The sequence below is a fragment of the Mobula hypostoma genome, chromosome 15 (genome assembly GCF_963921235.1).
Source record: "Mobula hypostoma chromosome 15, sMobHyp1.1, whole genome shotgun sequence".
Taxonomy (NCBI): domain Eukaryota; kingdom Metazoa; phylum Chordata; class Chondrichthyes; order Myliobatiformes; family Myliobatidae; genus Mobula; species Mobula hypostoma.
Window position 1 is genome coordinate 59,759,157 of NC_086111.1, and position 26,143 is coordinate 59,785,299.

At 43.3% G+C, this 26,143-nt stretch overlaps 1 protein-coding gene across 1 annotated transcript in view; it reads left to right on the plus strand.

Moving 5' to 3' along the window:
• The window catches only part of raf1b (Raf-1 proto-oncogene, serine/threonine kinase b), a 94,237-nt gene that overhangs the window by 27,465 nt on the left and 40,629 nt on the right, over nucleotides 1-26,143 (plus strand). The window contains exons 2-3 of the mRNA XM_063068146.1: nucleotides 12,914-13,139; nucleotides 17,237-17,343. Coding sequence (XP_062924216.1) covers nucleotides 12,936-13,139; nucleotides 17,237-17,343 — 311 coding nt within the window. The 5' untranslated portion in view covers nucleotides 12,914-12,935. The remainder of the gene's footprint in view (nucleotides 1-12,913; nucleotides 13,140-17,236; nucleotides 17,344-26,143) is intronic.

Consider the following 26,143-nt stretch of genomic DNA (forward strand, 5'->3'; position numbering starts at 1 on the left):
CAGTGGTGGGGAGAGCTCTACCGCTGATGGACTGGGCCGTATCCGTTACTCTTTGTCGGATTTTCCATTCGAGGGCACTGGTGTTTCCATACCAGGCTGTGATGCAGTCAGTCCATATACTTTTTACCAGATATCCTGATGGATACAGCCTGACCTGCAATGTACTTCCATTTATTTTTGATTTGTTTCAGATTTCCACCATTTATAATATTTTGCATTTGGACTTTATTAAAGTGTTTCCTGAAAAGTCACCTAGAATAGAACCAGTGCAATTTAAAGAAAAACACTTGTACGTTTCAATTGTATTTCAGAAATGTAAACACATAACGACATCATTTCCTCCTGGCCTTTTTGAGCATTGAATTTTGCTGGGGTACTAGCGTTGCTGTGTGGGACGAGCCAAGTAGTAGAGAGGGAAGTATTGGATTTTTTTCAGTCCTCTCTTTGGTCGTCATCTAGCTGTGTACATTTGTTAGTGTGATCAGTATACTGTTGTCATTTGCTTGAGAAAATGTGGTCGGGGTGAGGAAGGGTATCAGTTTGGATGTTATGCACCCCCATCATAAATAAATAACTCACAATATCTAGTCTTGCTGCAGGGGCAGGGCCACTGTGTATGAAATATTCCCTCTTATTGATATTTTGTCAGTCTCTCCCCCAGGGTAAGAGAACCTAAAACTAGAGGACATGGGTTTAGGTGAGCAGGTACGATTTAAAAGGGCATATTTTTTGTACAGAAGGGGTGGTGAGCAAATGGAATAAGCTACCAGAGGAAATTGTAGAGGCAGGAGCAATTAAACCAGCTGAAACACGGGGAATTCTGCAGATGCTGGAAATTCAAGCAACACACATCAAATTTGCTGGTGAACGCAGCAGGCCAGGCAGCATCTCTAGGAAGAGGTACAGCCGACGTTTCGGGTCAAGACCCTTTGTCAGGGCTAACTGAAAGAAGAGGTAGTAAGAGATTTCCTCCCACTCCCACTCCCACTTTCAAATCTCTTACTAGCTCTTCCTTCATTTAGTCCTGATGAAGGGTCTCGGCTGGAAACGTCGACTGTACCTCTTCCTAGAGATGCTGCCTGGCCTGCTGCGTTCACCAGCAAATTTGATGTGTGTTGCTTAAACCAGCTGAAAGACATTTGGATAGGTAGATGGATATGAAGGGTTTAGAGCAGGGGTCCACAAACCCCTTACTTAATGGTATTGATCCATGACATGGAAAAAAAAGGGTTGGGAACCACTGGTTTAGAGGGATTTGGGCCAACACAGGCAAGTGGGACTAGGTTAGATATCCATCTTGGTCGGCATGGACTAGTTGAGTCAATGAACCCATTTCCATGAAGCACAAGGCTATGATTCTCAGAAGAATGCCAAAGAAGTATTTTGGTTTTGTTCGTGACCCTGACGACAGCTGCCTTTGCTGCATCATGCAGGCTGCTGTCGACTTGCATTTTATTTAGACTGTTGTCGGCGTTTAAGCAACGTTTAGATAAGCAGCAAGGAATTATATGGAAGTGTTTTGTAAGGTCCTGCAGGAGATGATTATCACAACTGAAAACATGCTGAAGTGGAGGTAACGTTAGTGCAGCTGGGTTGAAATACTAAACCAGGGTGCTATCCTGAAGACCAGCAGCATAACAGGCAGTAGATAAGCTCATACTAAACAGGGAGTATAACGAGAAATGCATTAGAAATGTATTATTGATATGGTATATGGAATCGAGTTTTCTAGGGATTTGTGATGGGACCTCAGCATTGCACTTAGTATATTAATGAGCTGGATGAAGATATTGATGTATCCAGGTTTGCAGATGACATTTATTTAGAAGGCACAGCAAGCTTTGTAGATGGGAGTGTAAAATTCGGCAGATCTACGGTAAGGTAAGGATTTTCTCGTGCCTTTCATGCCCCTGGTACGTAACAGCCATTGATTTGTGTTGTAATTTGGTCTTTTGCAACATAGAAAATATGACAGTCACTTGCACACAAGAGATTCCCATAATAAACAGTGGGATAATAACCAGATAATTTGTTTTAATCTTGTTGGTTGAGAGATAAATGAGGGATAATATTTAACCTAGCAAGGATACTATAAATAACTTGTCTGTCCTTTGAACAGAATGAGTTCTCTATCATCATGGAACATAGAAAACCTACAGCACAGTACAGGCCCTTCGGCCCACAAAGCTGTGCCGAACATGCCCGTACCTTAGAAATTACCTGGGGTATCATCTGGAATCAGGTTTATTATCACCGATATATGTTGTGAAATTTGTTGTTTTGTGGCAGCAGTTATGTGCAAGCCTTCAGATCTTGTATGTCACAAGGTGATGGTGAAATGGAGGGGGTAGGGATGAAGTAAAGAGCTGGGAAGTCGATTGGTGAAAGAGATACAGGACTGGAGAAGGAGGAATCTGATAGGAGAGGACAGAGGCTATGGAAGAAAGAAGAGGGGAGCGGAGCACCGGAAGGAGGTGGTAGGCAGGTGAGCGAGACAAATGGGAATGGGGAATGGTGAAGGAGGGGGTGAGGGTCATTACTGGAAGTCTGAGGAATCGATATTCATATCATCGGGTTGGAGGCTACCCAGTTGGAATATAAGGTGTTGTTCCCCAAACCTGAGTGTGGCCTCATTGCAGCAGTAGAGCAGGCCATGGATTGACATATGGGAATGGGAAGTGGAATTAAAATGGGTGGCCACTGGGAGATCCAGATTCTTCTGGCAGATGGAGCGTAGGTGCTCAGAGAAGCGGTCTCCCAGTGTACGTCAGATCTCACTGATATACAGGAGGCCACACTGGGAGCACCAGGCACGGTTTACGACCCCAACAGACTCACAGGTGAAGTGTCACCTTGCCTCGAAGGACTGTTTGGGGCCCTGAACGGTAGCGAGGGAGAAGGTGTAGGAGCAGGTGTAGCACTTGTTCCGCATAGGGAGTGATCCCTGCAGAAAGTGTGGGGGAGGGAAGGTGTGCTTGGTGGTGTGATTCCACCAAGATGGGAGTGATGCCTTGAAAAGGTGCCATCATCATTAATGACCCCCGTCACCCAGGGCATGCCCTCTTCTCATTGCAACCATCAGGAAGGAGATACAGGACCCTGAAGGAACATACTCAACAATTCAGAAGCAGCTTCTGTCCCTCTGCCATCCGATTCCTGAGTGGACATGGAACCTCACTACTTTTTCACTACCTATATAAATTAACTGTATATATCCTAGACTGTTCAGAGATCTGATGGTAGAAGAGAAGAAGCTGTTCCTAAAGCATTGAGTGTGGGTGTTCAGCTTCTGTACCGCCTCCTCGATGGTGGCAATGAGAAGATGGCCTGGGCGTTGAGGGTCCTTGATGATGGATGCTGCCGTCTTGAGCCACCTCCTTTTGAAGATGCCCTCGATTGTGGGGAGGGTTGTGCCCATGTTGGAGCTTGGTGTATCTCCAACCCTCCACAGCCTCTTTTAATCCTGCACACTGGAGCTTCCATAACAGGCGGTGATGCGACCGGTCAGAATGATCCCCACCGTACATCCGCAGAAATTTGTGAAAGTCTGTGGTGACATTCCAAACCTCCTCAAGTTCCTTATGAGGAGAGCAACTTCCCTGATTGCATCCATGTGGTGTGCCCAAGACCTTGAAGCTGCTCACACTTTCCACTGCTGACCCCTCGACGATGACCGGTTTGTGTCCTCCCAATTCACCCTTCCTGAAGTCCTTGGTCTTGCTCATGTTGAGTGTGTGAGACCATTGTTAAAGACATGCATTCCGCCAGACAATCTATCTCACTCTGGGCCACCTCCTTATTTATTTTATGGTTCCATCTGAAAGTGCACCTTGTCAGTGCAGCACTTCCTGCGTAATGCAGTGAATGCCTAGATCTTAGCTGTGTGTCTCTGAAATTCAATTTGTTTCTACGACGTTCAGATGTGTGAATGCTAGAGATGACATTGAAAACGGGGGTGGGGGGTATCTTACCTTTAGATGTGAGATGGACATCAGAAAAGTTTCCAAATGGGGAAAGACTAGGCGTCATGGAAGAGCAAAGAAACTTGTGCATTTGCATAAGGTTCACTAAAATCTAGATCCCGTGCACAATTCGTGATTCAAATTGGTGTTGGGATTTTGGTCTTTCCATCTCGTGGGTTGGGTTTCAAAATATCATGATGTTTCGTTTGTGCCAAGTTTTGCTTTGAATCCCAGTTAGAGTACTGTGCTGAGTTTTGTGTAAAGATCCCATGGGGGGGGGGCGCGCAGGCAGAGTGGCAAAATAAAATGCTGCCTTACTGTAGTGGTAACCTGTTTTACAAGTTTAAATTATGAGAGCAAGTTGCATGACTCCAGTTACCAATTCCCGTGAGTTTAGAAGTTTGAGTTTAATATTATAGTTGCACTCAAATGCATAAGGATTTTATACTGTATTCCCTCTCACAGTGTAGTTCTCAACACTGAGCTCAAATCTTCAGAAAAGGGGTAGGCCAATTGAAAGTGAAATCACAAATACTTTTCTACACAGAGAGACTTAGAACATAGAAATTTATGGCACATTACAGGCCCTTCGGCCCACAATTTTGTTCTGACCATGTAACCAACTGTAGAGACTGCCTAAAATTTCTGCCTAGACCTGGACATCTGGTTGAACTCCCCAAGCGAACATGGCTTGTTAGTCAATTTAAAATTGCCAAGATATGATCAATATAATTTTGTGCTAGTTAATAATATCCACAGTCGTGATGCAAAGAAAGACAAAATGGAGTTGATCTATATCTTGATGAGTGCTGAAACCTACTCAAACATTTGATCACTTTAAGTTCCTTTATTTCAGGGGTTCCCATCCTAGGGTCCACTGATCCCTTGGTTAGTGGTAGGTGTCCATGACATAACTAAGGTTGGAAACCCTTGCTTTGTATGAACTGGGTTTACCCGAAACATTTCCGAAATGATCAGGCAAGGCTCATAAATATTATGTTATTTAAAATTCTGCATTGAATGTGTGGGTCATTTTTGGTCAGTCTAGAACGGAGGGCTCATTCCCTGTCACTTAACCTTTTTGTTCTGCATAATGTGAAATCGGAAACACTGATGATTAGCTGGTAATAGACTTCATTTTGATGAGCACCGTTATAGAAATCACAGAAGTGTTCATACCATTGTGGCGTCACAGTAGCATAGTGGTTAGTGTGATGCTATTACAGTTCGGAACATTGGAGTTCATTTCCAGCGTTATCTGTAGGGAGTCTGTCGTCCTCGCAGTGGAACGTGTGGGTTTTCTCCGGGTTCTCCAGTTTCCTCCCACAAGACCCCTGGTTAGTAGCCTAATTGGTGGTTGTAAATTGTCCTGTGATTGGACTGGGGTTAAGTTGGTGAGTTGCTGGGTGGTGCGGCTGGAAGGGTCTGTTCTGCGCTGTTTCTCAATAAATGGGCACTCTTGCTGAATCATCGAGTATACCTTTTCCTTTCATTGTAATCGGTGCCTACTTAATGCTTCAGGGGCTAATTACGTTTCAGGATTCATTTGAAAGCTGACATCTATTGTCCATCCTTAACGACTTTTGAGAAGTTTTTGGGGTGAACCAATACTTTGAATTGGTTCAGTCCTTCTGGTGAAGGTGCTCCCATGAATCTGTTGGACAGAGAATTTGGTTAAAATGACAATGAAAGCGCAGGGATAGATGAGCAAGTCAGGACTGTGTGTGACTGAAGGAGACCGTGTAAGGCCAGGGGTTCCCAACTTTTTTTATGCCATGGACTCCTGCCATTAACTGGGGAGTCCATGAACCCCAGGTTGGGAAACCCTGACATAGACGGTGATGTTTATGTGCACTTGCAGCTCTTGTTTTCCTTGGCGGTAGAGTGTAGGTATGGGAGATAGTGTTGGAATAGATAAGGTGATTAGTTGTTGGTGCATTTTTAGATGGTGGACACTGCAGCCAGTGTGCATTGATGGTGGAATGAATGAATATTGAAGGTGGTGTATGGTGAAATAATTAAGTGAGCTGCTTTGTGCTGGGTGTTCCTTGAGTGCTATAGGAACGGCACTTGTTTAATTGACACTCCATCTCAATAATTTGTACATTATTAATGGTGGTAAGAGGCGAGTTCCTCCAGTAGGACCACAACCTTGTCGTTGGGTTGGGGGCTTGCGTGCCTCACTGACCCAGAGAGCTGTGTTGTCTGGAGTCAGTCGAGGCTTTATACTCTGGCTCTTGGTAGGGTCACCCATGCCAAACGGGTCATAGGGTGGGGGCCAGGCTGGTCCTCCGGGTTTGGGGGTTCAGCTCAGGGCTAACAACCCTGAATGGTAAAACAAAATTGTAATGGAAACTGCCATGAAGAATCTTTCTACATCTGAGTGTGGCAGTATTCCTGAATCTCCACATGACTGACAGTCATGAAAACCTACTGACATGAGGGGGAGGAGAAGATGGCAGCGTGACGCAGTGCGCGTGGCCGCTCCAAAATGATGTTGGTATTTGTTAAGTAGGGGCCGTGCACAATCCTGATTTGATGGAGACAGACGTGAGAAGCATGGAGGAACATCTGGAGAAACTTCTGAAATGCCTGCTTTGTTGCCACTGCTACTGTGCGATCGAGAATCTCCAGAGGGGAAGGCCCCAAATCCTCGGCTTTGCCTGTTGCCGGGGCCGGGGTCGAAGCTCTCGGCAGAGTTGGTGCTTGGTGCTCGGTGTCAGAGGCTCGAAGTTTTCGGAAGAACTCAAGAGTCAGCTGTGGTCAGGTGCTTCCAGGGTGCTGCATTGGCAAGTTTGCGGCGCTGGAGGTTCATGGCAGGGAGAGTTTCTCCCTTCAACCGTCTGCGTGAGATGATGGGACTTTCGAGAAAGTTTGAGACTTTTTTTACCGTGCCCATGGTCTGTTTTTTTTAAATCAAATTACGGTATTGCTTTGTACTGTTATAACTATATGTTATAAGTATGTGGTTTTTGTCAGTTTTTTTAGTCTTGGTTTGTCTTGTGTTTCTGTGATATCATACTGGAGGAACATTGTATCATTTTTTAATGCATGCATTACTAAATGACAATAAACGAGGACTGCGTGTCCTCATAATCTAATCTAATCTAAAAAAATGAAGGAAGTTCTGAGCACCACCAGAGATGAAGGACCTTCATTGCTTCCCTAAACTCCAGAGGTGTAATGGGCAGTAAGTAATAACAAGGTGAGTTACTTGCTGCAGGATCTGCTCGTGTGCTCACAGTATTTAAATTGCTGATCTAGTTGAGTTTCTGGCCAACGGTGACCCACAGGGTATTAATGGTAGAAGGAAGTTAGTATACTGAAATGTTGAGGGTAGATGGTGACCTGTTCTGGGGGGAGATTTGTTATTCCCTAACACGTTTGCGGTATGGAGGTTACTTGTTATTTACCGACCCATGCTGAGTGTTGTCCAGGACTTGTTCCGTAGAGACATAGAATACTTGATTTGTTGAGGAGCTACAAATGAAACTGAACATCCTCAATTCTGACCTTACAACAGGAGCAAGGATATTGATGATGAAGCTGAAAATAAATGGTGAGGACCAGTGCATGTACACTTCATAATTCCCCAAAATTGATCTGGACTACACAGTAACTACCCTGATGGATTCTGGTGATGTCATAGGGCTGGAATGATTGACCTCAAGCAACTTCAATCATCTTCCTTCATGCAAGATAAGCATTGGAATGTTTTCCCTTTGACCCCTTTTGCCTTCAGCTTACTACTGGGCCTTGATTTCACTCTTGGTCAAATGCTGCCATGCTGTCAAGTCCATTTACTGGAATTAAGGAATTAGAGCATTAGAATATTGGAAAATTTCTGACAAGAACAGCCCATTCAGCCCAACAAAGCTTGCCAAATTCCTATTCATATATTCATCTGTGTGGGCCTTATAAAGTAGTCTAGGGCTAAGTGTTGGTGGAATAGGTTTAGGCATCAGTGAGCAAATTATTGGTAAGAAAGTGTAACTTGATGACACAGTCCTCCTTTGCTGATTAATAATAGACTATTTATTAATGAAGCGGATTGGAAATGTGAACAGGGCGTGCCTGGGCAATTTTCCTTATCGTTGCATAGTCTCAGTATTGGAGTTGACTGGCTCAAGTCGGAGCAGATGGATTCATTTTTGCATCGTTGAATATTGTATGTTACTTATTAGATCCGCACTTGAGGTTGAATGTACAGTTAGCTCACTGTGCATGCAGTTTGCATCACTTCTTAAATATTCCTCCTCTAATTTTTTCACCAGTGTTGTTCCTCCTCTTCATGTTCCCAGAAGGAGGAATGTGCACAGTTGGTAATCTTTTCCAATGTATTGCCCAAATTGTCCTTTCTTGTAATGGCATGCTATTTATGGTGGAAAATATCAGAACTAAACCCAGTACTCTCTCCACTAAATACTTCCATGCACATTCCCACAGGAGTTCTCATGCTCTTCTGCTGTCTAGAGTAAAGGAGCAGAACTAAATATTTGTTCTTGCCTTGGCGCTGTTCAGTTTAGTTAGCAATACTTGCCAGTACTAAATGCCTGCGAGAGGATCGGCTTACAGTCTCGTTTGCTGGAATTGGTTTGACTCCGTTGAAGTCGGTGTGGCTGAACTTGTAGAGGTATGAATCGTAAACAGCTATATACACAAACAAGTTTAGCACTGGCATACAGTGAAGAATTTCTCCTCTGATTGTCTCATACGAAGTGCCCAGCTAGAGGTGTTTGACATCTGCTTTCCTGCCTGCCACAATCCTTCATAAATGTGGCTATTCCACTGTGAAGAGCATCTCAGCTATTTGTCTTTGACCAGTGCCCACAATAATGCATTTTCCAGTCACATGCAATAAGCAGGAACCAAAAGGGGCATGGAAAAAACAAGATTTTTTTTAAACACAGCAAGAGAGTGCACTGCCAGAGGGATTAGTGGAGGCAGATTCAATTGTCACTTTCAAAAGGAGCTGAGTAAGTATCCAAAAGGAAAGAATTTGAAGGGCTGTGGGGTGACAATCTGTTCTTATTCTGCATGGAGTGTATTGATTTATGTACTGAGATGTGGCGCGGAATAAGCAGTGGCGGGAATTGAATGCAGGTTGTTGGTACTAGGAAGTGATGCGCTAACCACTACTCCACTGTGCTGCTTTCCAACCAGCCAAGTGGGCCCCTTTTATGCTGTAACCACTCTGTGATTATGCCCTCAACTTCCGAGCCCAGAGAGCTGAACAATGTTGTAACTATTCACCCTCTGAGACCGGTGGGAAGTGAATTGGAATCTGCATGACCTATGCAGGGTGCAAACCGTTTACAAGGGTGTCAAAGAGATGAAACTTCAGTGCAGGCGGTTAAGAAGACTGTTGTGCCATTCAGAGTAATATTGCAGTATATCTTGTGACATTCCTGTAGAACAGGGGTTCCCAACCTTTTTTATGCCATGAAGCCTTACCATTAACTGAAGGGGTCTGTGGACCCCATGTTGGGAACCCCTGGGAATGTACTTCTGAGGATGTGCTGCACTATGACAGGAGTTGCTTCTGCATTAAAGCAAAGTGATGTAGTTTTTGGCATTGAGATGGATAATTTCTTTCAATATAATGGCTGGCACTGATTCATTGGATATGTTAGTGTCTAGATAGATACTTATTATTGATCTCAAAGGACATTACAATGTTTTTGTTTTGGGTAGTTGGCAGGCACAGATAGAGAAAATCTTTTCTATTTGGTATGGTTTCCTTATTTCATCTTTCCCCGAACATACTGGTGCCAGGAGTGCAAGCACCCTCACTTTAGTCAGTACTATTTGGTTTGGTGCCACATCTTCTCACGAAAAACGAAAACTGTCAAGTCAACAGGAAAAAAAGTTGGCGGCAGTCTACCATCACGGCAGGACTTGAATGTGTCCGGGAAAAAAGAAGCAGGCAGGAAAGTGGTTGCAGATGCCTCTCGCCCTGCAAGCTGCCTTTCCCGAAGGCTCCCTTCTGAGAAGTGCTGTAGGGCTGTTAAAACAAAGACTTCATGCCATGTTATAAGCTTCCTTCTTCAAGCAATTGACCTGATCGATCATTCTAGTTATCCCTCCACCCTCTATTACTCAGGCTGTGTCCACACTAGACGGATAAATCCGTAACCAAAGCGATTTCTCTTCGTTTTGACCTTCCGTCCACACTGAAATGGCGTTTTTCTCCCCCCGAAAACGGAGCTTTTCTAAAATACTCTCTAGAGTGTTTAAATCTGGAAACGTCAGTTGGCCGTTGTAGTGTGTACGGAGTAACCGGCTAATTTTAAAACCGCTGTCATGACGTGCCGGAACAAATGGTGGCGGCAGCCCGGCATTTCATTGTTTTGTTGAACGCAACCTCCAACACCACAACAACAATATCTGACAATAGATGTGTAACATTGTATGAAATACAAGATAACACTGATGCAGACATGTTTTATACATTTAACAAGGTGCTTTATTAATGTATTGCTTGTGCAAACATTCAATAGATGCAATTGTCACTTTTGCCTAGTAACTCGTTTTATTGCTCATGTTAAATACAGCAAAGTAATACACAAAGATATAGCAAAAGTAAAGGCAAACAAATGAGGTAACAGCAAATTTCACTTTTGCCCAGTAACAAGCCTTATTGCATTTAGTTGTAGCTGTCGTCCCTTTCATCGGTGAAGAGACTATGGCTGTAGGAAATGTTTCTGGACAAACGCGCACCAAGTCTTTCATTTGGCAATTTCCTTTTAAGTTTTTCTAGTCTGTAACTAGACAAACAGGCACCAAGTATACTGTTTCCTCTTCGCTTGTTTTCTGTAGATGTGTCCTACGCATGTCCAGTAGGAGGAGATTTGCCCAAATACCCATTTTAATGTGGAAGGAGGTATTTTCAAAAACGCCTGGTGTAGACGCCTATCGTTCTTACGCGAAACCGGCGTTTTCAAAATTATCCGGTCTAGTGTGGACGTAGCCTCAATCACTGCACTGTAGGACCTCAAACCACTTTTGTATAATACTGTTACATGCTTGTATTTATATTCAATAGAAATCCTCTAAGTTTTAAGTGTGTTTAAGAATGTTGTTTGGATTTAAATGTGTATCACTGAGAATAAATGAATTGTGTTTGTTAGCTGGAAGCATCTTCTCCTTGTTGGGGGGGAGGGGGTGGGGTCGCACCACTCAAATGGTGGGTATTGGCAGGTAAACTTGCCGTGGAGAATGAACAGGGAAGCACACTAGTCTTTGAAGATTGGGAGTTAGAGTATAATCTTCCTTTAGTGAAGGTACTTGTGGCTATTTATGTTCGACAGGGATTTTAGTCTTCGTGTGAGTTTAGAACTCTGCAGTCAGCAAACCCAACACCATCACAGTACAGACGCAGGCACATCTGTACTCGAATCTTTCTACAGATGCACAGCAGACAGGATCTGAACAAGCTGCATCTCTGCTTGGTGTGGAAATGGCACTGCGGCCGACAGGAAGGCTGTACAACAGGTAGTCAAAACTGCCCAACGCGTCCCCAGCACCACGCTACCCGCTGTCAAGGACATATATACAGAAAAGTGCCAGTAACGTTATGAAGGATTGCACCCACCCTGCTCATGGACTGTTTGTCCCACTCCCTTCGGGGAGGAGAAAATATAGCATCCACACCAGTAACAGCAGACTCAAAACCAGTTACTTACCCCCAAGGCTGATCAGGATTTCCAGTCACTAACCCACCTCCCCCCATACACACCCCCAACCACCAATACTTTATTATTTCCTGTCAGACATCTCATGTTCAGACACTCCTGTGCCTAGCGTCACTTTATGGCCATTTAATCAGTCTATGGATATAAGCTATCTTATCTTTAAATTTATTGTCTTTTTTATTATTATAGTGCTCTTTGTGTTCTTTATTGTATTTTTTTTGTGCAGGAGTAACAATTATTTTATTCTCCTTCACACTTGTGTACTTGAATGGACATTAAACAGTCTTGAAATTCCTAATTCATGTGAATGTATATGGTGAATAAAGTTGATACTTGATTTCTTTTCTCCCTCCATACCCCCTTCCCCTCCATTCCCCCCTCACTCTTCTCATTCCCCTCCATCCCTCAGTCCCTCACCACCCAGCAACCCCCAATTTAAACTCCTCTCGGGCTCCCAGTACCCGGCTTTTCTAAGACTAGCCAAATCATGCAACAATTTACAATGAGCAATTAACCTACGTCTTTGGACTGTGGGAGGAAACCGGAGCACCCGGAGGAAACCCACGTGGTCACAGGGAGAACGTAGAAACTCCTTGCAGGCAGCGGCGGGAATTGAACCCGGGTTGTTGGTACGGTAAAGCGTTGTGCTAACCGCTACACTACCGTGCCGCCCCAATTATTTTTTTCAAGATTGACCTGTTTAAGTAAATTCTCTACAATGCTTGGAATCTGTGTAAGCTGTTAGAAGAACTTAATCAGATGTCACAGATGTTCAAGGATGGTGAACACTGCAGCAGTTGTGCTATTGTTCCCTGGATTTTGAAGTGTGAAGTAATGACTGATGTGAAAGTTACGCCTGGTTGGCTTTACTGATTTTAAAAAGATACATATATTTGGCAGCTAGATCAAAAATGCTGAGGTACTGGGAAAACAGAATTTAAACAGACTGTTGTTACAGAGTCCAGATCAAGTTGTTGAATTTTGAAGTGCATATTATACTTGAACCTTCAGTTTGGATCTTATTTTGAAATTGTAAGCCAAGAAGCCATTTTTGTTACTATAAAATCCACCTCTGAGGAAGCAAATAGTTGAATTTATTCTTCTGGTTCCAATTGAAACTAAATGAAATTTAAAAGCACTAGTTTTTTTGTTGCACCTGTACATCAAACTTAATTGTTATTGATGTGATGCTTGTCGACATTTGAATACTGTAGCAATGTTGAATTGTGCTGTGATCTGTATTTGCTTTGTTTACAGGTCACCTGTGCGCCTGACCAAAATGGAGTACAATTTGGGTTTCTGGAAGTCCATCAGTAACGGCTTCAGTGCGCAAGATGTGTTCCACGACGTCGCGACAAGTGTCTCTCCCACTTTCACGCACCATTTTGCGTACCGCCGGGAATCGGAGGAGGGCAAGCTGGCGGATGCTTACAAAGCAGGAGGCACCATTCGGGTTTACTTGCCAAACAAGCAGCGCACTGTGGTAAATTCATGTTCCGTGTCTGGCCAGCTGAACAAGGGTCACGTTTGGAATTTTAAATGATCTGCAAAAGGGATTTGTGATCAGTATAATTTGATGTACACTCACTGGATTGTTATCAGTTTCGAATGTTGCACTTGGTACTTTGGAGGAATTAAAATATGGTCATGTAGCTTAAGATGTCTGGTGTAAGCTTTGGCATGAATGCTGACTTCATAACTTGCTGGGAAATACTCAGTTAGCCTGGCAGCATCAGTGGAAAGAGGAAGAGAGGCAACATTTAAGGTCAAAGTCTTTTCATTATTACTGAGAAATGTTGGGGAAAAACACCAAGATTTCTTTCTTTATTTAGCTATACCATGTGGAGAGGCTGTTCCAGCCTGTGAGCCACGTTGCCCCAGCAACCCCTGACAAACCCAAGTAACCCTAACCCAAGCACAGGACAATTCACAATGACCTGTCAACCTAGCTGGTATGTCTTTGGACTGTGAAAGAAAAGTGGAGGTCCTGGAGAAAGCCCATGCATTGCACCGGGGTGGGGGACACTTACAGAGACTCTTTACAGAACAGTGCCAGAATTGAACTCCTTACTCTGGGATGTAAGGAATGAAAGGGGAGGTCTGTGACAGGGTGGAACCAGGAGTGGATGATTGGCCCCAAGAGGCATGGAGCTGGGTGAAGGAGTGAAGAGATGATAGAGGTTAGAGCACAACAAAAAATGATCTCTGGGGAAGATGTAAACGGAAAGAGGTGAATGAAATTGCCAGAAAAGAGAGAGGAAAAAATTAGTAGTGGGGTATTCCATCCCATTCTGCGGTAGAAATAACGGACAGAAATGTTAGAATGTGGGCTGTAAATTTATGTCTGATTACGTAATTCTTGAACAACTTTGAAGGCAGTCTTAAGGAAAACTTGCATCACCAAGAGATTTTTCTAACAAAAGATTTATGCCTTTAAAAGAAGAAGTCGGGAAGATTCAATTTTAATGAGTGATTAACAATAGTTGGATTTTCTTTTAATGTAATTAAATGTATCTATGATCAGCAATTCTTCAGTGGTGAAATTACTTTGTCTTTTTTCATTGAAGGATCTCCTAAGAATCTATATTGCGGACAGGCTCGCTTTAAAGTACACGGCTGTTTCTGTCTTCAGAACAGCACAGCAGAAGTGAAATTAATCTAATTCTCAGTGTAATTGATGTTCAATTAACCTTCCAATTCACATTTAGGAAACCAAAACCCACCCATCTAGAAAATCTAAATTCAAATATCAAACATCTGGCATTTGTACATTTAGGAGGTCCGAATTACACAAAGGTATTACTGTCGTTCCAAGTTGTGCACTCCTAGAGCAACTGTCTCATTACGAAACTAAGGGTAGAAATTGATTCTTTCACAATAATCTGCTTTCCTGGAGTCTGATTATATCTCAACAGTTCAATCATGTGATTGTGATAAAAATAAGTAAAGTTGAATGGCTATGTTGTGTTTTTCTTAAAAGCCTTCTAGATTAAACAAAAACAAACTAAGACCATAAGACATAGGTGTGGAATTAGGCCATTCGGGCCATCTAGTCTGCTCTGACATTCCATAATATGATCCATTTCCCTCTCAACCCTTTCTCTCACCTTTTCCCTGAATAAGTACGAGCTTTATACTCGAGTCATGTACTTACTGTCCATAACACAGCTGGTGTTTAGGGCAGCAATGAAGGTCCTCCATCTCTGGCGGTGTTCAGGGCTTCCTTCATCGTGTCGGTAGCTTCCGCTCGGTTTTCACTACTGTCAGTCATGCAAGTCCCGGGTGGAGACTCAGGAATACCGCCACACTCAGATGTAGAAGGATTCTTCATTGCTGTTTCCATAGCAGTTTTGTGTGACCAGTCAGTGTTGTTAGCCCTGGGCTGGTAGGACTGGTAGAACGCTCAGACTCTGGCCTCCACTCTTTGATCTGTTTGGCATGGGTGACCCCCGCACGAGCCAAAGCATAAAGCCCTGATTCCAGCCAGCATCGCTCTCCTGGGTCAATGAGGCACACAAGCCTCCAAACCCAAAGTTGTGGTCATCTTGGCAGACTCAAGTAATGTACTTGGGGTAGAAGGTGTTGAGGGTAGACTGTACCTGGGGTGTACTGTTGCCTCCCTCAGTTCAGAACTCGGGACATCTTACTTTATAATTTGCTACTGAGCCTGGGATGTGAACAGGATATGGATAGTACTGGATATAGACTTGCAGTTTGGTTGAATGTTACTCATAAAAAATATTGGTCTGGAGTTTTGTGGTCAGTAATGAAGCTGATCTTGAAGAAATTTGGTCACTAAAGTATGTAGCACTCGATTTTTGTTTTATTGTCTTCCACTTTTCTGAAACTGGTGGTTACTAGGTTGTCAGTGGTACCCCCGAATCATAACAGCACTTGGTAAACCAATTAGCAAATCATATTAAAGCATCTTCATGAACAGCAAACAAGGAAAGAACATGTACAATTTTTAGCTAATATTTTTAGCATTTATGAAGCATTAGATGGGGTTATAAAATACTGGGTTGGAAATAAAAGCAGAAAACATTGGAAATACTCAGCAGGTCAGGCAGCATCTTTGGGGAGAGGGGAAAAAGAGTGAAGACCTATGACCTGTCATTCAGACAGCTGGGAATGCTCAGCAATTTGGGCAAAATCTATCGATCACAATTTTAACTTTGTTGTACTCTCAAAGAAAGGCACATGTAATTTGTATGTATAATTAAATCACATTTTAAGTTAAAAGTATACTTCAAAATCAGATAAAAAGAATGCAGAACTATGCATATCTGAACAGGAGATTCTGCAGATGCTGGAAATCCGGACTGACACACTCAGAAATGCTGGAGGAACCCTGCAGGTCAGGCAGCATCTATGGAAATGCATAAACAGGTGATGTTTCTGTCAAGACTGCTCTTCAGGACTGGAAAAGCACCAGAGTAAAAAGGTGGGAGGAGAGAAAGGAGGACTAGCTAGAAGATGATAGGAATATCCGTGGTATCTCTGTGTCTGACCAACATGTTATTGCATTTGTCACATTGATAGCTAGGAGGGCCATTTTGTTGAAGTGGAAGGATACATCAGCACCCACTTCATCACAATGGTTCAAGTGATGCTACGTCTTAGTCTGGAGAAAATTAGAAGTTGAACCTTTGAACCTTTATTTGATTTTGAGAAAAGATGGGGTTCATTTGCTCATTATTATCATTTGATTTAATTGATAAGATTTTCTCCACAATCTAATTGTAAATTTTTGGTATTTTTTTTCTTGCTGGCGGTTTGATGTTTATCTGTAGAAGCTTTTTGTATGACGCATGGCTCCAGGTTGTACACCTAATGGGTTCTTTCCTCCCACTTTTTCTGCTTAGTAGGGTTTTTTTTTGTCATCACCAAAATTTTTCATTCCTTAAAATAATGTTTTTTTTCCCTTGAGACATTGTAAGTGTTGTTTACTTCGATGTACTCATGTTATTTTTGAATAATATAATAATAATAAAAAGATTTAAAAAGAAAGAAGATAGGAGAAGCCAGGTGGGTGGAAAAGCTAAAAGACTGCGGAAGAAGGAATCTGATAGGAGAGGAGAGTGGACCATGGGAGAAAGAGAAGGAAGAGAGGCCCCATGGGGACGTGATAGGCATGTGAGGAGAAGAGGTAGAGACCAGAGTAAGGAATAGAAAAAGTGGGAATGGGGAAGGTAAATTTTTTTTTACCAGAAGGAGAAATTTTAAAAAATCCTATTTCTCTTCCCTCTTCTATTCCCCACTCTGGCCTCTCACCTCGTCTTCTCACCTGCCAATCACATCTCCTGGTGCTTCTTCTCTATCTCTTTCTCCCATGGTCCACACTCCTTTCCTGTTAGACTCCTCCTTCTGTAGCCCTTACCTTTCCCATCCACCTGGCCTCCCCTATCACCTCTTAGCTACCCCCCTCCCCCACCCCCACCCCCTACTCTTCTAGTTCTGCAGAAAAATCGCGGCTGAAACGTTGACTGTCTTATTGAACAGACCTGCTGAGTTCCTCCAGCATTTTGTGTGCGTTGCTTTGTATTTGTAACCTGGTACCCTTGCTCTCTGTTCCTGCAGGTGAATGTACGGCCAGGTATGACTGTACAGGATAGCCTCAAAAAGGCTTTGAAAGTCCGAGGCCTTCAGCCCGATTGCTGTTCAGTCTTCAGGCTTCCCCAAGGATGGTAAGAAGGCCTGTCTCTTCTGTTACCATGAATAATGGCTGAATTACTTGTAATGTTCTCTAATGGAGTCAAATTTACTTTATACTCTGAGTAAATTATTGATAACTCATTAAGGATGACATTGTTTATTTCTAATCTTGTTCTTCCTGTAATGATATTGTTCTTGATGCCAGCATGAGTGATCTAACAGACTATGGTAAATAAAAAGCTGGACGTATCAAATAGCTCTGCAAATGTTTTGCCATGATTTTCCTCTGTGACACACTACAGAAACATACTTGACTATGAAAAAGTGTGTGTGAGGAGCTTGTTATAGCCGGGGATGGCGTGGGTTTATGAGAGATAAGCTCCCACTACCTATGGATTACTCCCAGTGATGTGTGTCTCAGATAGCCTCCGACAATCAGGTCCAGCTCCTGGCCTTTACGTGTTCAACGGATCCATTTCTGCTGACAGCAGAAGGGGCAAAGGCATGTTACTGGTGCCTTTAAAACCAGTCACTTCGGGCAGATGGGTGTCGTCAGCTGTGGTTGGCAACTTGTCTAGAAGGGAAACTGATCTCAAACCTCCGCTGCCTTGCGGCTCTCCCCACTCATGGGGAAGGCTTTGGATGAAACCCCAAGGAGAACTCTGGAGCTGGAGTCCCTAAGGCGGTTCAATGTTGAGCTCAATGCTGACTGGCAGCTCCTGCGATGCCAGTAATGCCAAACTGTATTGGTCTCTGCCATACCTTTTGGAATCATCAGCTGCACGGGCATGGGGAGCCTACTGCATGGGTAGCAACTTCTGGATTTCCTCACTTGCAGACCCCAATCAGTTTGGGTTGGGGAAAAAAGCATCTCCTCCACCTTCTCCATCAGCATTGGTGCACCACAGGGATGTGTGCTTAGCCCTCTGCTCTACTCGCTTTACACCTAGGACTGTGTGACTAAGCACAACTCCAACACCATTTTCAGGTTTGTCAATGACACACACCACTGTTGTGGGCCATATCAGAGGGGTTGATGAATCAGCATACAGGAGGGAGACTGGAAATTTGGCTGGAGTGGTGTAATAACAACAACCTCTCACTCAATGTCAGCAAGACCAGGGAACTAATTGTAGTTCAAGAGAAAGAAACCAGAGGTCTATAAGCCAGTCCTTATCAGAGGTAGAGAGGGTTAGCAACTTTAAATTTCTTGGAGTTACTATTACAGAGGACCTGCAGAGATTTGGCATATCATCAAAAAACTTTTTGACAAACTTCTATAGATGTGTAATGGAGAGTGTACTGATTGGCTGCACCATAGCCTGGTATGGAAACGTCAATGGCTTTGAATGGAAAATCTTACAAAAAGGTAGTGGATTCTGCCCAGTCCATCACAGGTCAAGTCCTCCCAACCATTGACCACATCTTCATGAAACACTCTCATACAAACGCAGCATCCATCATCAGAGATCCTCACCACCCAGGCCATGCTCTTTTCTCACTGCTGCCATCAGGTTGAAGTTACACGTGCCTCAGGACTGGCACCACCAGGGTCAGGAGCACCTACTACCCCACAATCATCAGGCCCTTGAACAAAATGGGCTAACTGCACTCACTTGCTCATCCAATGAGACATTTCCACGACCAATGAGCTCACTTTACGGACTCTTCATCTCATTATCTCATGTTCTCACTACTTATTGCTATTTATTTATATTTGCATTTGCACAGCTCGTTGTTTCTGGTTGACCTTTCATTGACCCTGTATTAGTTACTATTCTACGGATGTGCTGAGTATGCCTCGCAGAAAACGTACACCATCTGGTAATCAATTTAATTTCCATCTTGCTTTCCATATCGTACTGTCCTGGCTTGTGTATCACGAAGGCAGCTAGGATGCGACATCTATGGTCGACACCAACCATCGGAGTGTGAGTTCTACACGGTCTTCGTTGTTGGTAAAAGTCATGATGCATTTGGAAGTCCAGGCCAGATATAAATTTAATTCAATAGAACTTCTTGAACACCGATAGGACACTGATTCTTTTGGGGAATTGGAAAATTTGGTGGAAGTGCAGCATTGCACAAAAAGGAAAGGGTGGTTTTGTGTTCTTTGCTTCAATCTCAATATAACTGTGCACTGGCATCTGCACAGCTGAGTGGAACATATCTTAAAAACAGGAAAAAATAATTCAATTAATTACTGCATCAGCAGAATACTCCCAGTCGTCAGCAAAGTGATAGAAAGGGTTGATCCGCGCTTTCTCATCAGTCACATACTCATTGCATTCCAGGACCAGTCAACTGGTCTTGGTTCAAATATGGACAATGGAACTCATTTCCACTAGTGGGATGAAAGTGACTTGTTCCTGAGACCAGGTAGTAAAACTGAATCTGGTGGGAAACTGACTGCGAGCTGGAACCATACTGGGCAATTTGAAGGTCATTGTGTTGCTGTAGGCCAGTTGGCTTAGCTCTCGACCAGAAGTGAAGGAGATTCCGCGGCATTCTGGCCAATCATCTTCAGCTGTCTCACCAATGACCACCCTTCTATCATGTAGACAGGATTAAGGACTGTAAAGATGAGAAATTCTGCCGATGCTGGAAATCCAAAGTAACACACACAAAATGCTTGAGGAACTCATCAGGCCTAAGGATTGGACAATATTCCATGCTATCTGCAACCCTTCAGAGAACAAAGCAATTCCGCACTTCCACCACCTATGACATTAAATATGTCAATTTTATATAAGAGATGAGTAAATTATAATATAGCATAATTTGCATAAAAGATCCAAATTGGATAAGCTATAGAGTCTCTTATGCAAATAGCTCGCAGTTGATCAGTCCAAGGGTGCTTTTATCTCTGAGCCAAACCCCAAAGGTAAATGCTGAAGTCTGCCCAGCACGAGCATAGGCATTCTCTGATTGCTTTGGACGTTGTCATGGAGTAGGGTAATTGCTTGTGCGATCAAAATGACCAGCTCATGAAGTCGAGTACAGAGCCTCCAATGAGCAGGGCTTCAAGAGGCTGCAGAGGGTGGTAGACTTGGGCAGCTCCATCACAGGCACAAACCTGTCCTCCATCGAGGACGTCTTCCAGGAGGTCGTGCCTCAGGAAGGCCGCATCCGTCGTGAAGGACCTTCACGTGCCCTCTTCTCATTGCTGCCATTGGGGAGGAGGTAGAAGAATCTGTAGATGCACACTCAACATTTTAGGAACAGCTTCTTCTCATCCTCCTGAACGTTCCAGGAACTTTACCTCACTATTCCCTTTTCTTGCACTATTATTTATATTTGTGATTTATGATTAATTTTATGTCTCTGCACTCTGCTGCTGTCACGAAACAGCAAATTTCGTGTCATAATGTACATCAGCAAAAGTAAACCTAATCCTGATTCAGTGGAGAAGTATTGAGCCATTTAAATAAATTAGTGCAGAACAAGATCTGCTTCCAGATTAAATATAATTTGCAGCCGGGTTCTTTTGGAGATGCTTGTCTGCTTCTATTTTGGTGATACAAGTGCTGATGGATGTAATAAAATAAAAGACCTGGTCACTGTTCCAGTGTACTTTAAAGAAATTTGTAATGATTGGTGAAGGTAACTGCTGCAATAGATCGAGTCATTTCCAGTGCAATATGAAGCTCTAGGCAATGCATAGATGAGCAAAGGAATTTTATGTTATTGGTTACATAAGATATTTGTGCCAGCCAATAAAATAACATTTAACAATACAGAAAAAAGCAAATGTATTCTTTTATTGGATCATTGACAGGCCATCCTTGCTGACTGGAATTACTTTTTAAGAATATGTTTACCATCTTCTTGTTTCCTATTATATCATTGAAATACCCAATGGAACAAGAATCATTGAAATATTTCAAAGTAAATAGACACATCCTGATGGAATAATTTGATGCTTTGAACTACTTTACTGCATCAAAGAGACATTGTGTAATTTTTCTAGTGCCCGAGATTCAGAGGAGCAATTTTAGAAGGAGGCAGAGCGAAGCTGTGTTCCAGCACCGAAGATTCCTTTGAAGAGAAATAATTGAAAGGTTTTAGTGCTCAAACTGAAAATAAACATGACAGAAATTATTAATGTTGTGAAGTATGTTCCATTAATAGTTCTTCTTCTTCTTCTTGGGCCCTTTGCTCCCAGTGGAGCGTGGGTAATTGATGATCTCCCACCTCCATTGTTGGCGTTCATCAATGGTTCTGTAATCCGTTGTATTCACTGTACAGGCGATTGGCCTGTACAGTTTCACCTGAGCCCGGTTGGCCAGCCTTGCCCATTTCCACCTCTCACAATGGGGGCATAGGGTTGGACTTTGAGAAGCATTAGTAGTTCCAGTATGACATTTCAGTGTTAACAATATGGGAGAGTGGATTGAAATAGGCAGAGATTACACAGATTTTTAAATGATGTGGAATTTACAGACGGTAATAAATCCTGGGAAGCTGGAAGAAAATGGAAACGGCTTAGAAGAGAGAAGTGGGGGGAAATACCATTCTGAGGTGTAGCTGCTTCAGGCGTTCATTATACTCCTCACATTTGCAGAATCACAGCCCATTTTCTATAGGAGCTTGTGCAGCAGTGCATTTCATATTCTGGTTTTATTGAAACAAAAAGGGCAAACAGCAATTAAGCAAGCTGTTCTCGAATATCTATGCAGGAGAGGTTCTACCATTTGCCACTGGACTTGAGATAATGACACAAAGTACAACATCAAAGCCTTATGGAAATATAGCAAGATCCCACGGAAATATGTCAAGTCATGAGGGAAGTGCAAACCAAATTTCCATCATCTGCATTGTATATTTGGTTAACTGGTAGACATGCCAGATTCAGTATATTCTGGATAACCTGGATCCTTCTATTTTGGTCTGTTATGTTAAGTAACTGTTACGGTTTGTAGCGTGTGGCCTATCGGATTATATGTTTATATTTGCAATTAGTTGCTCATTTTGCGTTTTGGACATGAAAAGAACAAATAGAAGTAGCAATTAATATTACAAAGTATGGATGGGCTGAATGGCCTCACTTTGTGATGTAAGAGAAAGGCGAATGAATTCAGAATGGAGGTAATTTGGTTTTGACTATTATGTTTGTGTTGTTGCCAAGAAAATGCAAAAAAAATTGAAATATCTTGTACTTAAAGAGAGGCTGCAATTCAGATCAATGCAAATTAGTTATTTGTATAATCTGATATGATTCAGCCAGAAGATTCTTCCTTTCAGATTAATCTACAGTGCATTAAGTTGTGAAGCAGAAAGTGGGAATGAGATACTTGGGTGGGATGGGGTGGGGTCGTAGGAGGATAAGCCCGGAGGAGCAGACCACAGCTAACAGATTCCGAATTCGCTAAGAAGTTGAATTTGGAACGGGATAACTCTTGAGCAGTGAATATATAGCAGCAACATCGACTGAAATATAGACACAATTCCAGTCCATTACAATTCAGTTAAAACCAAGGAGGTGTGAATACTCAGGTCAAATCCAAGGAGTATGACAGTGCACGAATCAATTTCTTGGTGGATTTGACTATCTTATTCTCAAAGTGCAATCTGCAAATTGATATATAATTAAAAACAGATTTTGAAAAAACACAATTTTACCACAAGTTTTGTGATTTTTTTTTAAACCAAAAACCTTTGACAATAGGTAGTAGGATTGCTGCCTGCTCACTAAGGGTATGTCCACACTACGCCGGATAATTTTGCCTTTTTGTTGGGTTTGTGGAACAACCTGTGTTCCGTGCCTATTCTGGTATCTGTCCCCCACTTTTCCTTCGCTACATCGATGACTGCATTGGCGCTGCTTCCTGCACGCATGCAGAACTCGTTGACTTTATTAACTTTGCCTCCAACTTTCACCCTGCCCTCAAGTTTACCTGGTCCATTTCCGATACCTCCCTCCCCTTTCTAGATCTTTCTGTCTCTGTCTCTGGAGACAGCTTATCCACTGATGTCTACTATAAGCCTACTGACTCTCACAGTTATCTGGACTATTCCTCTTCTCACCCTGTCTCTTGCAAAAACGCCATCCCCTTCTCGCAATTCCTCCATCTTCGCCGCATCTGCTCTCAGGATGAGGCTTTTCATTCTAGGACGAGGGAGATGTCTTCCTTTTTTAAAGAAAGGGGCTTCCCTTCCTCCACTATCAACTCTGCTCTCAAACGCATCTCCCCCATTTCACGTACATCTGCTCTCACTCCATCCTCCCACCACCCCACTAGGAATAGGGTTCCCCTGGTCCTCACCTACCACCCCACCAGCCTCCGGGTCCAACATATTATTCTCCGTAACTTCCGCCACCTTCAACTGGATCCCACCACTAAGCACATCTTTCCCTCCCCCCCCCTGCATTCCGCAGGGATCGCTCCCTACACAACTCCCTTGTCCATTCGTCCCCCCCATCCCTCCCCACTGATCTCCCTCCTGGCACTTATCCGTGTAAGCGGAACAAGTGCTACACATGCCCTTACACTTCCTCCCTTACCACCATTCAGGGCCCCAAACAGTCCTTCCAGGTGAGGCAACACTTCACCTGTGAGTCGACTGGGGTGATATACTGCGTTCGGTGCTCCCGATGTGGCCTTTTATATATTGGCAAGACCCGATGCAGACTGGGAGACCGCTTTGCTGAACATCTACGCTCTGTCCGCCAGAGAAAGCAGGATCTCCCAGTGGCCACACATTTTAATTCCACATCCCATTCCCATTCTGACATGTCCATCCATGGCCTCCTCTACTGTAAGGATGAAGCCACACTCAGGTTGGAGGAACAACACCTTATATTCCGTTTGGGTAGCCTCCAACCTGATGGCATGAACATCGACATCTCTAACTTCCGCTAAGGCCCCACCTCCCCCTCGTACCCCATCTGTTACTCATTTTTATGCACACATTCTTTCTCTCACTCTCCTTTTTCTCCCTCTGTCCCTCTGAATATACCTCTTGCCCAACCTCTGGGTCCTCCCCCACCTTGTCTTTCTTCCCGGACCTCCTGTCCCATGATCCTCTCGTATCCCCTTTTGCCTATCACCTGTCCAGCTCTTGGCTCCATCCCTCCCCCTCCTGTCTTCTCCTATCATTTTGGATCTCCCCCTCCCCCTCCAGCTTTCAAATCTCTCACTAACTCTTCCTTCAGTTAGTCCTGACGAAGGGTCTCGGCCTGAAATGTCGACTGTACCTCTTCCTACAAATGCTGCTTGGCCTGCTGCGTTCACCAGCAACTTTGATGTGTGTTGCTTGAATTCCCAGCATCTGCAGAATTCCTGTTGTTTTAATTTTGAAAACGAAGCTTTTTCTCTTCGTTTTGCCCTCCCGTCCACACTGAGCTGGCGTTTTCAGCCCCTGAAAATAGAGATTTTGGAAAACACTCTCCAGAGTGAATAAATCTGAAAACGCTTAATATCCGGCGTAGTGTGTACGGGATAACCGGAGAGATTTAAAAACGTTGTCATGACGACCCCACAACTACAATGCTTTTTTCTGCTTCTGCTTGGTACTGTGCAAGCTGTTATAACGTGCAGTCGGTGTGAACGGCGTGAGAGTTAAATTGTAAAGTGAGCTTTTTTGACTATTTGAAAACGCTGTCATGACGTGCCAGAACAGATGTTCATTGCTTTCTTGAACGCCACCATCTTACAATTTCAGAACAGACGGCAACGAGACTGAAGCCTGAAAAGTTATGTACTCACCAAATACTTTGACCCATAGCTTACTGAATAAATAAGTATACTCACTTCGCCCTGTTTTCTGTCCTTGCTTGTATGAAGGTGGTTTACCTATTTATGCAAGTACTTCTCTGACAATAGATGTGTAACAGCCTAATGTAACATTGTATGGAAATACAAGATAACGCTGATGCAGACGTTTTATACATTTAACAAGGTGCTTTATTAATGCAACGGAGTTGGTCAGTTTTTCAATGTTTGTCATCAGTCGGGTCATACTGTCCGTGAACTCCCTGTCGGTTGCCTCCATACGCTCCAGTATTTGTTTTTTTTATAAGTTTTAAGTCCTCCTGCGCGAGAGCCAGGAGCAATTCCTTTGTAGTTTCTCTAGTCCGTAACTGGACAAACGCGCACCAAGTATACCGTTTCCTCTCTGCTTGTTTTCTGTGTGTCCTGCGCATGCCCAGTAGGAGGAGATTCGCCCAAATATCCGCCTAATGTGGACGGAGATATTTTGAAAATCACTTAGTGTGGACACCTCTCGTTTTTACTCGAAACCGGCGTTTTCAAAATTATCCGGCGTAGTGTGGACGTAGCCTAATAGTGACCTCTCAGAGGTATTGTCAGTGATTAACTCTTTTACAGAGTTAGCAGTGATTAATTTCCTATACAGTTCTATCATCATCACCATCAGGTGTCGTGCCCAGTTTGAGCGTTGACTGCCATGGCCCACACACTCCTCTTTCAGGTCAAGTGGATCAATTCATTGGTATTCATTTCCAGTTCTCTGGTTACTGTCTCCATCAGTATTTGTCTTTGTCTTCCTCTTGCTTTCTTCCCTTCGATCTCTCCCATAATTACCGTGCATTCTAACACCTCTTTCCTAATCACATGTCCAATGAAGTTACGTTGCCTTTTCATGATCTCATACATTATTTCTCTTTTTGTGCTTGCTCTGTTCATGGCATCCTCGTTAGATATTCGTTTCGTCCACAATATTCTTTGCATCCTCCTCAAAAACCACATCTCTGCTGCTACCATTCGTTTCCTCATGTTACTAGATATTGTCCAACATTCTGAGCCATATAACATAACTGGATAAACGTAACATTTCAGTACTCTGAGGTGGGTTGTCATGCCTAGTTTA